The following is an 18624-nucleotide window of genomic DNA, read 5'->3' on the forward strand; positions in this document are numbered from 1 at the left end:
AACTTCATACGTATGAACACAGTATATATATATAAATAATTTTATGTAATTATGTTACTACGCATGTCGGTATATGCATACCCATGACGATGTTTGAAAGTGCAGAGGAGCTAGAAGATAAAACAACACAGTTCCAGTACGTGGATAGACCGACGGGTGATCGACAGAAAGAACACACAAACACATACAAACACATACACAAAACATGAACAAATGTCGCTGAATAACAACACACAGTCACACACACACCAGCCCAACACAGAAAATAAAGGAAGGTAAGACTAGGAGAGAAGAGCGGCGGTCGAAGTTGAAATTCTTGCTTTCTGGACAAGGACAATTTACACAGTGTCAGCGCCGGCTAATGATAAATTTGTTGAAAGAGTAGTCGGCCTTTGACAGCGCCATAACTGAGCCGCCATCTTTATGACTGGGCTTCATTCGCATTCAAGATAACCGCACTCGCCACCCTCCACACACCTCCCCTCCCACACCCACCCCGCCATGTTACACTTTCCTGTCAGCCTGGTACTCAGTGAACATATCAACACCCGGGGTAGGTCCTGTCCTCGGGGCTCGTTTCGTCAAATTTGACGAGAATTTAGTAACTTTACTAAATAAATTTCATAATAAATAAAATAAATAATAAAGGAGCAGAGATATTTGACACACATTTCACAGTCAGAAATTTAAACTAATTCTCTTAGACTTTGAGTAGTTACACAACAGTTGTACTAGCAACTGATGTGAGAATTATCTCGTGTTCATTTGTTTACAAAATTATGTGAGCTTGTAAAAAGCTTTCTTATAATTAATTTATTAATTATCGATTATGAGACTTTCTATGACTTATTTCTCTACAATAGAAATAGTTCTGATGCATATATATATAAAAATAATATGTGGGTGTCGATGGGTGGAAGATAAATAATGAAAGGTGTCTAAAAATGTTCAGGAAAATATCCAAGACGATCAACTCAGTAAAATGTCCACCAGTGTAAAAGTCTAATCAGAAAAAAAAGGAGGAAAAGTGGAGGATTATGATGCGGCAGATATCTGCAGACAGGGCTCTTGCCGAAATGCGAAGGCAAACAGACAAACCCTAGGGACCTGCGGCAGGCCGCACGGAGTCCACTTACTCTTGCCCCCACGTGACAGATTTACAGTCGGGGACCTCAGGCTGGTCTTCTCGCTATCTTCTCGCCAGTCCACGGCGATCTGGCGGTCTTCAGTTTCATAACTGGGCTCTAGCCACATCCTCCCAAGCTTCCCCCACCGCTGAAGGATGGTCACACATTCCCGCAGGTGGGCAGGTGGGCAGGTGACACAAGAAGGAAGATTTATGGACAGGTAGAACTGAGAGGAAGACCGCTTGATATGCGAGAGACTGTGGTTCAAAATATTTCTTCACATACCCGACACCAACATTTTTATTTATGATACGTTAGTTTAGAGAATCAAACCACACGTGACCTACCACATGTCTCGGTCTAATAAGGAAGAACATAATATTTTGTATCGGAGGTGAACACGTGCAGTTACTGCGGAAGTTTATATGATTCATCGTGATATATTGTTGTCGGTGACACCCTGAATGTGAACAATAAGTTAGTTTATTAAGTAGAGAGGGTTGCTGAAAGTCTATACAATTTTTTTATCTTAGGATCTCTTCTGTCTTCATTCTTTCTATCCGACCGTGTGTGCGCGCGCATATAAAATAGAGAGAAGAGGAGAGTGGGAACTGATATAAAGTGGTCTGTGAAATTGATCCACCATGATGTACAAGAGGCTTACATTCAGGTCAAATTGGTTGCCCGGAGGAGGTTTTCACACGACGAAAGCTAACCTAATACAAAGTAATCAGTGAAGATTTCTGTTGCTGTCGCCCATATTAACGAGGCTAAGTGCTGCCTCCAAGCGGATAGACTGTAAGCTAAAGGAGGAATTATGAGTACATAAATCGAAGAAGAATTTGAAGTCGAATGACAAGGATAGTACAAGGGATCAGGCAGTCTTAATGCGGGTACCAGGGACGGCATGAGCTCGGGTAGGGGCACTGGGTGCATTGAGTCGCTCATGACCTCGGCGCGCGTGAAGTACTGCTGCGGAGTGTGAATATGACCCTCGCAGAAAATGTAAATACAGGAACATGCGACTGTTCATATGTACTTACCTTCCTACACATTTATGTGTATGTGTTCATGTTTGTGAGGGTGAGAAAGATTATCTTTCATCAGAATTAACACACAAACATGGAGACAGTTTTGCCCAGCAGGTCTCTTGTTGGTTGGTTGTTAATTATTTCTAGGCACAAGATAATTAGCTTTCACTCACTCACTCACTATAAGAGATATTTAAAATATTTATTCATTAAATATCCATGTGCTTGCCGCCATAAACGCCTCCTAGCCTGTTAACCAAAGTAACTTATGGCGTCGTTGCCTCACAAAGTGAAGGCGGTGTTAAAACTCGAGGACCCAAGAGGTGTCGGCTGTTTTCGAAGTAATAATAGAGACAGTAAAAATAAACATGTTTGCTGCAGTTGTAAACGACGTGCATAGATCGCCACTCACTTTACTGGGGGTCTGGGTTACCCAAGAAATCTCGAGTACCGCATACTATCCATGGCGCGGGGGGCTTTCTTATGTATCCCAAGCTTCCTTGCCCGAGTGGGTTGTAAAGCCGTCGGGGAAGTTTTGATGTTCTAAGCGATATTCTGGAGATGGAACCGTGTCAGAGGGGTGACTTGGAGCAAGACTGATCGCTGCTACCTGAGCTGATCTACAGTGTTGACCGAGCACCAGACGAGGTGGTTTACGAGGGAGCACGAGGATAGGGAATGAGACAGCCGGGGGGAAAGTGAACCCCGGGCCTGGAGGACCTTGCTCATTTGATAACGGGCTTTTGACAACTCTGAGGGTCCACTGTGCACCTAGTCCCTCGCACTCTCTTTCTTCCTTCCCTCTATCTCTCTCGCTTACTGCACCTTGTCTTCATGTCCTCCTGTTTCCTTCTGTATGTGTCTTTGCATGCACGCACGGAAACATGAAGTTTCCGGAAAGAAAATGCATTCATCTATAAGAATATTTATTTATACCCTCCTTGCACTTAAATCCATTAGGGTTAACCTATCCTTTGATATTCGAACCTAAAATCGACGAAGATATTTATAACCTACAGAATTATTTTTAATAAACGACTATTCCATTTTCTACAAAGGGACATTATCAAAACTTTTAATGAGAATCACGGACACAGTAGATATCAGCAGTTTGAAACTACTGGATTATGTGCATGGAAAAAATGATAAATTAAGAAGTCCTGAAAAAATTCATTAGTAGTGAAAAGTCCACTAAATACCATCAAACCACGGGTTTTCCCTGGTTCTGTAATTACCTTGCCAAAGTTGATGTCCTCTCTCTTTCAAACCCTCTAGTAGACTCTTATTTTTTTCCTCCCGACCTACCCCATCAGCAGGGCTCTTCCCACCACTCCAACTTTGTTTAACCACCTAAGTTTGAAAAGACCTTAAACTTCACAACGGAGAACCTCACCATGGCCAAGACTTTCAGTAAAGAAAACAGAAAACCCCCGCAATCGACCCTCGTTGCCTCAAGCTGCTTTATCAAGACTGCGCCAGCTGATGATGCCAGCGTTGTGGGAATAGCCCGGCCGGCCAGGCATGCAGCCGGCGTGCGCAAATCCATTTTCGATCAACTCCCTAATCTGCGGCCACTCTACTCAGTCCGCACATCGTGTAGGGTTGTCGTTACCCTAATCCCACGTGTACCTCGAGGGTCTGGAGAGGCTCGTCTTCGAGAACCACTGCCTTCTCTCAGACCCGGAGACGAGGAATTCGAATACACTGCAACGGCTCTTCACAATGGCGGGGCAGGAAATGGGATGTGCGCAAGCGCGGAGAGGATTTTCAACCGAAGAAGGAAATGGAAAAAAAAGAAGAATATGTCTTCGTCAGGAGAGGAATGTGTGCAAGGTGAACAAGCAGACGATGTCTGTAGGAGTGATCGTGTTTTTGTGTGGGTTTGTCGATGTTGGTATCTGAATCAGCTGATAACATCACTCTGGTTTCTGGATCAACATCGTTAGTAATTTCTGGAGATGCAGCCAGTTTCAAAGTAAACAATTTTAAACTTGAGTTTGTCAAAAAATAAAAAAAAATCCTACTTCATACAGTGGAAAATAATGCAGAGGAAATAAATCATTAGTGTTGAAAATAAGATAAAACTTTGAGAGAAATGAAGCAAGGAAATGTTTCAACCAAGTATAAGCATACATAATAATAAACAGTTCATTTCTTGAACAATAATATCTTGAGGTCGTTACGAATAAATTAAATATTTGTCTCTGTTAAATGTATTAATAAGTTACATAATTAGAGTAAAGAAGAGAAAAATGTTTTAAAGTGTACTTGCACACTGAGAAAGAGAAACTTGGAGAAAGAGAGAAGATCCTGCTTTCGCGCCTCTCTGGTTTTTTGTTTGTTTGTTTGTTTGTTTGTTTTGAGTGCTTGCGTGTATATGTGTGCTAGTGTATTTATTGGAAGAGGGAAAGTCTAAATTAATTACTTATTTCACCGCAGACGAAGTACAAAACCTAGAAATAGCTTCCGGAGAATTCTCTCGAATATCCCGCTAAAGTTGTACATCAGTGTTGTACAAATAAACTTCACCTTGCCCTGTTTAAGACCTCCGTGAGGTTTGCTTCATTCCATCTTTGAAGTCAGCTTCTTGTTTTACAATCAGCGAGATTAGTATAAACGGAAACTCACTCGAAACGTGAAAAAATGTATCATAAATACATTCGAATCAAAAGCGGTTTTTTCCCCACTAAAATCGCATCTTTTTTCACCTTCATCCTTCTGTTTGGACTCACTAACCACCCTGGATCACGTGGTCTTACTATGAAGAGATGCTGCTTCGGTCCACAGTGAGGGCATTAGTAGATGACACTGTGGACATTAGTAGATGACACTGCGAGGTCACCGAGGAACGCACACAAACAAGATGAAGTCGATTCCAGTTTCACTAGGATGCAGGACATACATTTCCTTCTCAAAGTCATACAGAACTTGCCCTGATTCTTCTCCAAGACATTCAAAACGAGTATATATATATATATCCCTTACTCTACATCTTATTTTCTTCCTTTTTATTTTCTCCCAAGTGTAGCCAAAAGTGTAACAAAGTGCTGTATACGATCACAATGTTTTGAGGTTAACTGTGTACAAGGAGATGTAAATTCCTGTAAGACATAATTATTGTCCATAAATGTACATGCTCTGTCGGTTATTAATATATTTGAATACCTATATCAGTATGGGAGTGAGCTTAGCTCAATAAAAAAAATACTTTCATTGTCATTATCCCGTTTTGTAACATATAATTCAATCTTCTATAGTTATGCAAATCAGACTATTCTATGACATTTTCAGCTGAGGATAAAGGGTTATTTATTCCTTTTTTTCTTGTTATTATATCTACCAAGCTCTGTCTGAAACGGTCTTTTAGGATTTATAGGTCCTCTTTTCTGGAGTTGGAGGATGTGGTGAGAGAAATCGTCACAGAAAGGAAGCAGCCTTATGAGCCTGTGTATTCGCAAGCTCCTTCAGAACAAATTAATGTACCCGGCCCCTTCAGCAACTATCTGGTCCAGCAGGTCAAAACGTGTCTGTTTTATTCAAGTATTTTATATGATTTCATTTTGTTTGAAGACTATGACTACAGACTACATAAAGAGAATATTTATCTTGGTGAACGCAGGTGAAGCTATGGGAAAGGGTTGACGCCGCTGAACAGGAAGACGTGGATTGGAAGATCCTCTACCACTACATGCCATGAAACATATTGTCTTCAACCACTGCACGATATTTGAACACTGTTATCTACTATAATTCATAAGCTACATAAGCTACGGTACACTGTATATTATATTATTGATGACATTTTAAAATTATTTTTTGCTCCGCTGTTTTTATCCGAGAGGTAGGGGAGAGTGTTGCGAAGCATTCCATTGAAACTAGAATGTTCTGGACATCGGGAGGTACAATCATGCGCTACTTTACTCATTCATCAGTCAGTTTGCTAGTGTGTTTCTATGAACACTTTAAACTGATGCTGCAGTTACGCGACCACTGTTCACACAGTGTATCAGTCAGCAGCTGCCTGCAGGCTGTGGGTTTATTACTACAGACGTGACTAGAGTTACTGCCTCTTAATGCAGCGACAACTCTTTCACACTTAGTGCGACCCTCCCGTTCCTTCCAACATGTCATGCGCACTCGTGGCGGAAGCTGTAGGGCTTATGCATTCAACCTTATCTAAATCTCCTTTTTCATTTACGAAATCCCCGTGTAAATCCTTTGCCAGTTTGGCTCCCTCTGGCGGCGATCTCTGTAGCATTGCCAGGGGATGCCGGCGGGGGGCGCTGTGGGATTGTCTTATGATCTGCTCTGAGGTCAAGGGGCAGAAGAAAAGATGCCGGTCGTGTGAAAAGGTCGCAAGAAAGTATTTTGTCCAGATTTCTTGAGCGACTTGAATTACTTCCCTGGAGTAACCGCTCATAACGCGCGGAGAGAGAGAGAGACTGTGTTCTGTGTGTGTATACATGTTTGAGAAAATGTGTTTGTGTGTGTGAGATATTGAGTGTGTGGTGGTGTGTGATGAAAAGAAAAGAAAAGTAGTGCTAGAGGAAGACAGAGAGAGCAATGAAAATGAGAAAATAAACACGCATGTACAGAGAAGAGGCGAAATAAAAAGGTTAGCGAGTGAAAAAGTAAATAAAAATACAGAAGTAGAGGCAAAACAAAGTCTTTATTGCCAGTGGATGCTAAATGTTTATTTTCGGTAGTCGCTGTCCGTTTCCTTTAACTATCACACTCATTAGTCACCGTGAGTGCAGGGTCCATCGTCCACACACTGTTCCCTAGACACGGTGAGCCGCTTACCGTTCACTGCCTCTAGGATGTTAAACCGATCCTCTTCACACTTCACATTTAACTTAGAAATTTGTGCTCTTGTGACAGCTCTCCAACGGCTGTTTTCTAGTGTTATTCATCCCGAGCGGTCCGCATTGTAAGGGTTGTGTGTGGGTCACGTGACGCCTGCCCTCAGCTCTGTCGTAAGATGCACTTAACCCAGAAAGCCAACACACACAGATTTTGAAACGTAAATAAAGTGCAATGTAGCTCAGAGTACAAAGTTCATGTCCAGAGGCTTGTATCTACAGTCATTTCCTTGACTCATCCGTTCGTCCTCTCAACACGAACACACACACACACTTCCCGAACTTCCCACTTCATTTTTGTAGTCGTCCATCTTTTTCTCCCACATGCATTCCTTTCGCTGAATTTCAATGCTATTTTATTTTCTTTAAACAGGAAGTAGTACCGAAAATTTCGGACTATACGCCGCGACTTGTTACCCGGTTTAAACAGCGATGAGGTTTATTTCCAATTTTTTCTGTTTTTGATTAATTTTTTGATGAGCTCCATATTAAAATATTAACTGTTCTCGTTGTTATAGTGTTAACTGTTCACATGTTTAAATCAAAGCCGCATACAACTGAAACCATCAGATCAGTTGCTGAAGCACACACACCCTCGTCATGCCGAAAACGAGACCAACTGCCCCGGATGCAGTTTTCATGTTGTGTTTACCTGCGGCTTATAAACCAGTTTGGCTTGTTTGTGAATAAAGAAGAGATTAAAAACAAATTAGTGGGTGTGGATAAATACAGGTGAGCTCAATAGACTAAATGTACAGTATACACGAATTTCGCTGCCATCTGGTCTATCATTAAACGTTAATATGTCTGTTATCCACAGGAGGTAGCTTAGCCCTGGAGATAGGCGAGGACAAGAAACCTTATCTTTATAATCCAGACCTGGTGTAAACAGGCCGTCAGATCTGACACCAGGAATAATCTGACGACTTCTATAGTATACAACCCATCAGCGACTGTTAGGGTCCGACAAGAACCAATTTTCACACAACCAAACAAATAAATACACGCCAAGGAATCAGAGATCGTTAACGCACGAACTCTGTCAACCATAGTTGTCACGTGACCTGTGGTAACCGCCGGCTGATGCAATGGCGGTCAGAATATTCTGGAGAAGTTTTCACAGAGTTCACTGTCTGGATCAGGTTGTCACTCTATGGATCAGTTTATTAGTTGTATGAGAAAAAAGTTCCACATCTTGTTTACTGTCGTTTCACGAGGTTGTCTAGAATCAGGTCTGCCCACGAGAGCTGCTTCTTATTTTTCATGCTGTCGGACATGTTTGAGTACTTGTGTATTTCATCGGCTATGGGTTCGTATCTGGAGACGACCTTAACAAGCACGAGACTGTCCTTACTGGAAAAAAAAATGCTCATTCACCTTTAAAAGTTAAGTATGGGCAGAGCACAGATGGCGACGTCATCTCAGCCACGTGAAGGCAAGAACAGCTGACATTATCAGCCTTCCAAAATCACTCGTGAGAGCTCAGAGTGGTGCATAAGTGTCTCGAGAGTTCTCACCCTTGTATTTGTGCATCAAGAGTGCTCTCCCTCCACAACTGGATGACACCATGATAAGATAATTGAGTCGAAGTGACGGTTTCGTCGCTTTGTCATTTGCTAATCGTCCTACACGCTCGCAGAAATGAATTTAAAAAATAAAGTGTTAATAGGCAGGACGGAAAAGTAAGTGCAGGACAAAAATAAAGTCCATCAGTCCTTTTTTTTCGTTTGTAGAGACATCTCAAGGCAAAGTACTGTCATTCCGATAAAATCTTAAACTGTTTTATCATTTTTTCCAAAATCAAACTGGAGGACAGACACTATTTTTGGTCAACATGTACGTAAAAGTGCATGAAGTGGTATCTTTAGATATATTTATACTGTTTTTTTTTCGATTTGAAACTTAATTTTTTTTTTTGCAATCGAATGAGCTTGGGGACTTAAGGCTTGCTCGATGACATAAGTCGTGTTTATGAACATTGATAGGTTAGAGGTTTATCTGTTTATACGTTGATATACAAGAGTTTGTGTATTGTTGTTTTTGAAATAAAGCCTGATCTGTAAGGGAATACTTTGTATTAGTCCTGACTGCATTACTAATAAGCATGCTGTCATAGTAATTAAAATAATAAATAAACATATTAGTGTTTAAATGTAGGTGCATCCATGACATTGTCCTCGTACTTACCATTGGAGCGTTAGCTGCGTCTGCTTTTTCTTATCTCGCATGATCTGCGCCACAGTCTTCTTCTGCTGCTGATGCTGTTGTTGTTGCTGCTGCTGTTGCTGGACATCTTCGGACGCCGATCCGTTACCCGCAAGGTGACCATCTTCTTCTCCACCGCTCTCTTCGTCCGAGAAGGCTGCGCTGTTGTCATCTGTGTCGTGGTCTGGAACAAGACATTCCGCAAATAAAGTAACAAAGAATGTCTGATGAGATTTATTTATTTATTCCTCACAATTTAGTACTTGGTTACTTTGTTAACATCTTCTTTCATTCCATGTGTAAATGTGTTTGAATGTGTTAGGAGTGAGTGTTCGCACGAGTTAGTCTATGATTTTATTTATTTTCTTGAGCTCGCGATGGACATGTGTTCAATTAATATTAAACAGGTACTTAAAATACAGTTTTTGAAAGTTTATATTCTGGATTTTCAGAGACACTCTATATCCTGTACGGTCCTGTACTCTCACAGTCAAGGGCCGTAATCACGTCATCCGGTCCTCGCCTACGTCCACTTTTATGGCAGCAATCAAGGGAAATAATACTCTTCACCACGGCTCGTCCCGAGTCGCCAAGGACAGGTGAAGATGTTTCTTCTGCAGGTAACGCGAGATCATAAATCCAGCCCTCCTGCAGTGTCAACACCGGCGCAAGCAGGACTCGGGCCCCACACTTGGGTCTGGAAAGAAGTATGAAGACATTGTCTTCCTGAAGAGGTTGATCAGGAAGCACTGTAGACGTCTCAGGTAGTGACAGGAGAGAAGGAAGCAAAGAAACAAAAAAATACGCACAGAAAAAATTTAAAAAAAATGAAGAAGAGGAAAGGACAATAAAAATGAATAAAAAAAGAAAGAAAATAAACTAAAAGACAAAGAAAATAAAAATAGCCAACTCTTTAGCTGGAAGCCTTCTGGTTTTTGATTCTGCCATCAGACTTTTGCCATCGGACAGTTGGAAGAATTTAGTGCGCTCTTCAATCTTACTCCACTTTATGATGCGCCAATATCGATGGCGCTAAAAAAAAAAAAAAAAAATAAGTGTGTCTTTTTTCTTCCTACACTCTAACCTTTTACGACAAGTTGAACAGCGACTTGTAAAACTACAGTTGAAGTGACATGCAGCGCCACAGATTTACAGGTCCTGGCAGACGGGACGCGCAACCCCACCGGTGATCTAAGACTTCTTTGTGAGCGCCCACAACAATAACTGTAGGGTGTGAACAGTTTTCGAGAGACTGACAGTGCCAGAAAGCACTCCAGCCAGATAAATATCATGCAGCGATGTCAAAACGAGGCACACTCCAACACCTGCGGATCATTTGCCTGCTCCTCAGTCAACAAGACAGACAGGCGTTATGTCGGAAGCCATAAATGAAGATCGCGGGAGAAGTAAAGTTGGTGACGAGAGGCAGGAGTGAGAGAATAAAAGTGAAGTGTTGTGTCAAAGCACCGTCTCTGTCTCGCTGTGTGTCTGTCTCTCTATTCTTTTTGTTTTCAGTGTTGTCCAACAGACTGTTTGTTACTGCGGCTGTTGGTCTTGTGAGTCAGTGGTTCGAATCTGCTCTATATTTATCTGTAACTTTTACTCTCTGTTTCTCTTGCTTCTTGTTCAAAAACTAAGCCAAGACTAAGAATTAATTATAAAGAATATTAATTTTTCATCCCTTCCGTCTCTCTCTCTCTCTCTCTCTCTCTCTCAATCAAATATGAACGAAAATGCAGACAAGTAAAGTGTGTAGAAAAACACGTCTCCATAGAAACGGTTTGCTAACACAAGTACACACCCACTCACCCCGACACACATACATTAAAACTGAAATAAAAACATACCAAACACACAGGCAAAGGAGATATAAAAGTGATCAAAAAAATTTAAAGAGTAAATACAGACATAGCAAGCTTAAGACGGAGACAATTGAGATGATAAAGGGACAAAACAGACAAAACACAGACACAACTATTGACAAAACAGACAACAACAGACCAGAGAGTTAAACAATAGAGGGATGTAATGTTCCCTATCTCAAGGATACTGGCAGTAACCTTAGGACCTTCTCTTCTCTCCTCTCTTATTCAAAAACATTCACGTGGACAAACACACACATATACACACGCGCATGCGCACACATGCCCATACAGTAATGTGAAAAATATCAACAAGTCAGAGACAAACCCCTAAAGAGAAATATAAAAGTGCTCCAAGGTCCTAATATTTCATAAATATTTTTGCTGACTATTCAGTATTTCCGTGCACCAGGCCCCATGTTGACTTGGAAGGTCTGATAAGCTTTATTGAAATGTTAGTATGACTACATTGTGGACACGACTGTGACATCTTGTTTTTACAGATGGTACCGTTGATATACTATAATTTTATAGGCGTGGAATTGTGACCGTTGTGATTTACGATGATCAATGTTGTATGATGACTGGTTATATACAATGTTGCCGTGCGGCTGCTGAGAAACCCTGTTGACCTGTGGGCTTAGGACAACTTTTGTGACTGTCAAAACTAACTCAAGTACCTACTCTTAAACATCTGTGTGTGTGTGTGTGTGTGTGTGTTTTCTATTCTTCATAGATGATTTCCTTCGTATGAAAGTATATTCAGTCAAAATATCAAATCCACGAAGTTGCCAAAGATCTGAACTTTCCCTCCATTTCACAACGTTTACATATACTTGTCAAATTCTTGCCCTCCACCATTCACAACTTTCACACATCGATGACACACTTCACCCTGACTTCACCCTCAGTCTCCACCCTGTCACACACAACACGACCAATCCTCTTGTTCCTTTATTTCATATTTTCGTCCTCTCTCCTCGCATCCAACTCCTTGGCAAAGATCGATAACTCTTCCATCGCCTCGCCCCTTTTAGTCCCCCTGGCGGTGAATAGGCCGCGCTACACAAGTAATCCCATCAGTGATGCCCCTTATCAAGGATACCCTTAACGCGGATACCCTTATCAGCGCCTGGGAGTAACGAGCAAACACACTGGCATATGACACCCCTCCACCATCATCTGCGAGGTGGAAATTACTAACCTTGTACCCGTTATCTGTCCTGGGGCAGAACAGGCGATGTGATGTAGATAATATGCTGTTTAATGTCTGGTCAGTCGTCAGAACTTTTCCTCGCGGAGCGTGAGATGTTTGTTTGTTTCTTCAAACTTACTCGGGATGAAAAAGCGCGAATATCTGAGGATAGCACGTGACGTAGTCGCCAGACGTGACGGTGACGTAGCGGTAATCAAACAGTTCATAACGGTCAACGACGTGACGTGTGTGTGTGTGTAAGAAACTTAACCTGATGAGACCGGGGCTTGGGGAAGCCAAACCCTTTAATGATAAATAACAGAGGCATCATGCTCTGAGAAAGTTCAAAGGTGAGCTGAGCCTCACCATCAACAAACCCAGAAAATTGTCCGCGAAGTTTCCATGGCGACATTTTGTAAAAGTACGATGTGTTTTTCCAATGGAAAATAAGATTAATGTTTTGCTTAAATACTACAAAGCTCAAGAATTTAAATACTGACAATGGTGGTTGTTAAATATATGGAAAAGTATTTTTCAAAAAATCAGCGACGGATACAGGTCAGGCCTGCACCGTGCTTCACGTCGTAGGAACATTGAAAACAATAAAAAGTCTCTCTTTCGTTCTCTCTCTCTCACACACACACACACTCGACAGACAAGTAGAAACGTGTGTGAAAGTGAGGGCTGTCTAATGTCCACTACCCTCCTTTCAAATTCCACCCAGATGTACAAGCCATCCATTGCCAATGCTCTTTAATGAGAGGTCATTCCCCCAATGTCCCTACATCCCCGTTTTTCACATTCCCCAGACACCCACTGCCTTTTAGCCCTGACCGCAAAAGTCAAACTCATTGCAAAAGCTTTCTCGTGTTAGTGTATACTCTCAAGTGTGGGTGCCATGCACAACCTGCAGGTAACTGATTGCCGGGTACATACATATCTATCGTGACTGAGAATGAGGACCTCAGTGGTTGACGGCCTGGACGCTTCTGTACTCGGGTTTGACACCACAACACAAAAGGCGGATTAGCTCCGAAATGGATTGGTAAATTGTGGGAAAATACGTATGTGTCCGTTTGTGACAGGAAGTGTGTGAAGAGAAAGATGTAGATGAACAGATATGCCAAAAAGCTGACATAGTCAAACAAGACAACAGAGAGAGAGACAAACGAGTGAAATCTTAATAAAAGTTTTGTTGGTGTCTCCATGAACATATCTTCACAAGTCCCAACACCACCTGAGAAATGTAGCAGGTGTGAGGGATGCTTTTCTTCACTTACATTCACAGTTCAGCTGTCGGAGTTGTTTAGCTTATCAAAAGCTGACAAAATAAGTGATCACACCATCCACTAACATTCATGCTTTCGTGTCTCCTTCGCTTACCTGAAGTTGGTTCTTAACTGGACAAAGTGCCGAACCATCAAGCCTCCGAAGTATCCCAAATTTCAAATGGATTGGTCAACAACTTTCAATGTTCACTAAAAAAACTATTTTATGCAACCTTACCAAGCAATTTTACCACTGTTGGTATAATGTAAAAATATAGAGTAATAACAAGAATTGATAAGGCACGACTCTATGCTGTTTAGATAATACACAAAACAAAGGTCAAAGACGTTTCTACTTCAAGATTGGTTACAAAATACGGGTCACCTCAACAAGACCATAAATATTCTAACATCAATCCTCCTTTGGACATTTCCTGCCAAGGGCACTAGGACACAACCTTTTGCTCTTCGGGGACAAAGTTTGTACCTGATGAACCAGGTTTACAGCACAGCATAGCATCATTCAACTTAGAGAAGCATCTCTCGTGCAGGCCACGAGTATGACAGAGTGCGACACCTAGCTGAGAGTTCCGTCCCTTACTTTTCGCACTCATCCTACCGGCAAGTGGCCTGTTTGCTTTCGCAGTAAGTGTCCGAGTTGAAACTTCGCTCCTACTCCAAACTGTGAAGGGATGAAATTACAGTCGTGCTTTTCCTCCTTCATATCAGTTCCTAATTTATGGTTTATTGGCGAGCGCGCAGGTCAGGGAGGGCGGGCCCGTTTCTTATCGTCATAGTAGTTGACATAATCACAGTCGGAGGACGACCGCCAGGGATGATAGTTCCCTGCAATGACCCTCCACTAGCGACTGTGTAAGTCCCGGTGGTGGGTCCTTCTCGACCAAGGAACGTTCACAGTCCAAGGGACTGTCGGTAGTTATCAGGGGTGAGTTGTGGTCAGCCACTTGTAAGACTGTAAAGGGCAGACACCGCGGTTCCGATGGGAGGGACAAACCCCTGGGTATCATACCCCTTCAGTTGTTTGCTCACTTCTGGTTTGAATCGCTGGTTACGGGGATTCTGGAGTGTGAGGCGAACTCCAAATGAAGACTTTGTTAATGTAGCATGAAACAGTCTTCAACAGCCACATCATTGCCTTCAAGACCACATTCCACAATGACTGCTAAGGGTTCTGTACACCAGGGCTGTGAGATGTCGGCATTATCATTATCACCTGTTACATCACCTACTCTCTGGCTGAAGAGGAAAACAACTGGTAACCAACTAGAGTGCTTTTGCCAGGTCCATCATACCAACTGCCATAGCAACCTTTAACAAAACTAATAAATATACCTCGTGTGTGTGTGCCTCTGATAGTCATTGCTCGGGACAGTGTGATTATTTATTTGTATCAGTGTTTAGGTATAACCATATTCTGTTTAATTTGCTACTCATGAGACCCCCCTATCAGCTAAGATTTCTGTCTGTTGCGAACAAAATTAGACAATAAAGATGTCTGTCGCATCCTTTCCACCCACTGCTCTTCCTCTGAAGTCACTCACACACGGTGAATGCGAAAATCGGCAAAAAATTAATAATTAAAACAGTTAACAGATCTTCAATCAGTATTTGCCAGTTGTCCGTAGGTGGCTTTGGTTTGATAAAAAATGAACTTGACTTTATACCTCTTAAGAGTATTAAGAGTAAAATATATTTTGATTCTTTTAGAAGATTCTCGGCTTCAATAACAAAAATATCGGAACAAAGAGGACAGCAACTGAAGATTCAGTGCAATGTGAGCTGCTTTCAGCAGGAAGTAGGGATCGTCCTGATGAAGCCATTGGAAACACACCTTGGCTTGCACGGAAGGGAAGGTTTCTGTAGAAGTGTCGGCACGTTAATGACGTCAGCAGTCCCCACACGCGATTGTCATAATTGTACCCGATATACTCTTCCCACATTCTGTTACGCTACATGTACCCGATATGCTTTTCACACACCCTGTTGCCATACCTGTACCCGATATACTCTCTCCACACCCCTTTCTCCGCTGAAACAGCAACCACAGGTAGCTAATTGTGTCTTTACAGAAGACATCGTGGTTGTAACACATCAACAGTATTAAAATAACAAGTCTCATAACCTGCTGGCAGTAGGGTCAGCGAACATAAGTGGCTCAACGTACCTAGGGGACGAGATATGTAAGGCGCGATGCAGGCTTCTTCTACAGATGCATTTACCTCTTCTAACAAATCAATTATTAGTTGTTTAGTAGGCAGGAGTTGTCCAGATCGGATCATTAACTAATAATTTGGATGTAAAAATCTCAAAACAAAAACATATCAAGGAAATATATGCAAAATATTTATGCAAATCAGTAAGATTTTTTATTATGTATTATAATTTAGTCAATATTCTTTGATTGCTATGTCAAATATATTATTAGTCAAACAGCAAGCTGTTGCACTCAAAAAAGAGTTTTAAAATTTTTTTGTATTGACTGCATCCAAGTACAGTATCAAGCGAACTGATGATTTATCAGTTTTAACAGCGTCGTGTTACAGTACTTATGTCAGAAATATGTTTTAATATATAGAGCACAATATAACTTAATTAATATATGAGTCTATTGACCACACTTTATAAGCATTCATAAAACATTGCTCATTTTTTACAACAGCCTTTTTAGTTATTAAAGTCCCAGACACTAGAGCTCTCTGGTAACAAAGAAGTGAAAAGATTTCCGTTGAACTGAACCTCGAAAAACTCTGTCAAACATTTTATGTCGAGAAGTCTACCTCACTGAAAGGTAGTAAAACATGGAGATGACTGCAACAGAATGTTTTTACGATGTTAATGATGTTAACGAGCGGTTGTGTATTATCAAGTAGCTTTTCTCTCCATCTACTGACGTCCATCAATAACTTTGAGTATGAAGAGCTCTTCACGATTGGAGGTACATAATTTTCCCATTTTTTTCTCTTGTGGGTTTCAAGTATTTTGTGGAGCGATATACAGCTGTTGTTTTTGATCAATGTCATCAATCACGATGTGGAAATAAAGAGAATATGAAGCAGTTTGGAGGTTTAAGTGTCGCCAACAGCAGCTGCAGCTCTCGTCACACAGGTCCACGTGTTGTCCAAACTCTCTAGATACGTTTTCCAAGTTCTCGGCAAAATGTTGCCACACTTCTGACGAAGTAAAACAAAACAAAACTGAACGAATTCCCTTTCTGAGATTCAAAAAGTAAAACTAATGCATGGTGTTGAAAGCATTATTCGTCGTTTGTCAAGGTAGAAGTGATAGAAAAAGTCGAATACCGTCCACTTCACTGGGGGTGGGGCAGTGATTGATTTGTTTTGACAGGCAATCAATCTCAGTAGACCGTGAGCCACCAGGTCTCCTTTTATTTACATTATCTTAAGTCAGTTTGTACAATTATCGAAAGGGACTATGTCTTAGACAAACCGCTTTCTTTGCTTGACTGAACGATGTGGTTCGCTTCCCTGAATGTCTGAAACAGTTTTGTTCGTGTGTCTGTAAGGCGTGATTCGCTCCATTTAATATCTCTCAGTTTGCTTTCTTTGTCTACCTGGTCTACTGTTGCAGATGCGATGATTGGGACTTTACGCCTCCTTGCATTCTCGACAAGCTGAAGAAAGAAAGAAAGAAAGAAAGAAAGAAAGAAAGAAAGAAAGAAAGAAAGAAAGAAAGAAATATTCAATTTAAAAATTTGTTCACATTTAAAGGTGTGTGCCATAATGTTGCAGGACGCCAAACACTCTGAACCTCGTTGCTTAGAGTCAGTGTTCTTTTCAACCTGAGCTAAACATCATCTCATTCCACCAGCCAATGACCTACAGATCCTCCTCATCAACCCTTCTCCTCCCCCATCTTCAAGTCCTCATCATCCTGCCTCTTCCCTGGTCTTCTTCACTAATACTGACGATCGGGGACTTCCTGTGAATTCTGTTTTTATTCCGTCAAGGAATCCACGATTTCATCCCTTCATTTACTCATGTGTCTGAGCCCCTACATCAGCTGAAGTTAATGAACCTTTTTTTCATTTTTACATATTTTTAACAGATCATGTTTATCCCCCACAACCAATGACTACTGTCAGAAGATACACGCAGGAAGGAAGCAAACACAAAGAATAAATACAAGTTGTTGGCTGACAAGGGCAATAAAATGGCGGAGAAAGAGTTCTCTGCATCTTCAAGACTCTTGAGCGTCTGAAGGTGTGTTAATCAGTCTTTGTCTGCGCATGCGCGTAACATCCGCTCTCACACCTGTCCACTTACCATCTAGCTGTGTGTGTTTGTGTGTGTGTGTGTTAGTGTGTGCGTGTGTCTTCGTGCCATTGCCGATACAATGGGTTCAGATGATGATGTGCGTGAGAATCATGTCTCTACAGTCATGGCTGCTTGTCATTATATTGAATCTTGGAGAGGAAGAGGACATTTTACTATGGTATATCTTTATCAGTTCTTTTTTATTTATCTTTCATGTCACTGGTATCAACAGCGATAGTTCAAAAAAAGTATTTAAGAAAGAGTGAAAGAAAAGTTTCTTTCAAGATAATCAAAATAAATATTGCTCTTTACTTTTACATATATATCCTTATCCGGTATTTTCCCTGAAGTTTTCATTATCAATGTCAATGTTTGCTTTTCTCAAAACTAAGTGCAGTTTTCCCTTCTCAAGGATAAGAAAAGCAGGAAGATCCATAAGTGGACAAGATGGGTGGATAGTGATGTCTGATCTTTTCCTCCTTCGTTCCTCTGTTGTGAGGAGAGCAGACATTAGTGTCCCTTCCCCACCTTGTGGCAAACATTTCCACCTCTAGCTTCAGTCCGACATACTAACAACAAACTAACAATGGCGATGGACCACGATTGTACACAAAGTGTTACATCGAACAGGATGCAGTTGGCGACAACACGTCGAGAAGAAAGAGAAGAGAAGAAGACGATAATATTGATAGGAAAGCAGGATTAGCTGTTAGATTTTTTTATATGAAATGAAATTTAAAATGAAGTTTTCTGGTAAACTGTAGTATGAAGCTGGTATT

The 18624-nt window shown here is 41.3% G+C and overlaps 1 protein-coding gene across 2 annotated transcripts in view; it reads right to left on the reverse strand.

The window, feature by feature from the left end:
• LOC112559287 (DNA-binding protein RFX6-like) overlaps positions 1-18624 on the reverse strand; it is a 64957-nt gene that overhangs the window by 28730 nt on the left and 17603 nt on the right. For both annotated transcript variants that reach the window (XM_025230399.1, XM_025230398.1), the window contains exon 2: positions 9208-9409. In XM_025230399.1, coding sequence (XP_025086184.1) covers positions 9208-9409 — 202 coding nt within the window. The remainder of the gene's footprint in view (positions 1-9207; positions 9410-18624) is intronic.

This window comes from Pomacea canaliculata, linkage group LG3 (assembly GCF_003073045.1).
Source record: "Pomacea canaliculata isolate SZHN2017 linkage group LG3, ASM307304v1, whole genome shotgun sequence".
NCBI classification, from domain to species: domain Eukaryota; kingdom Metazoa; phylum Mollusca; class Gastropoda; order Architaenioglossa; family Ampullariidae; genus Pomacea; species Pomacea canaliculata.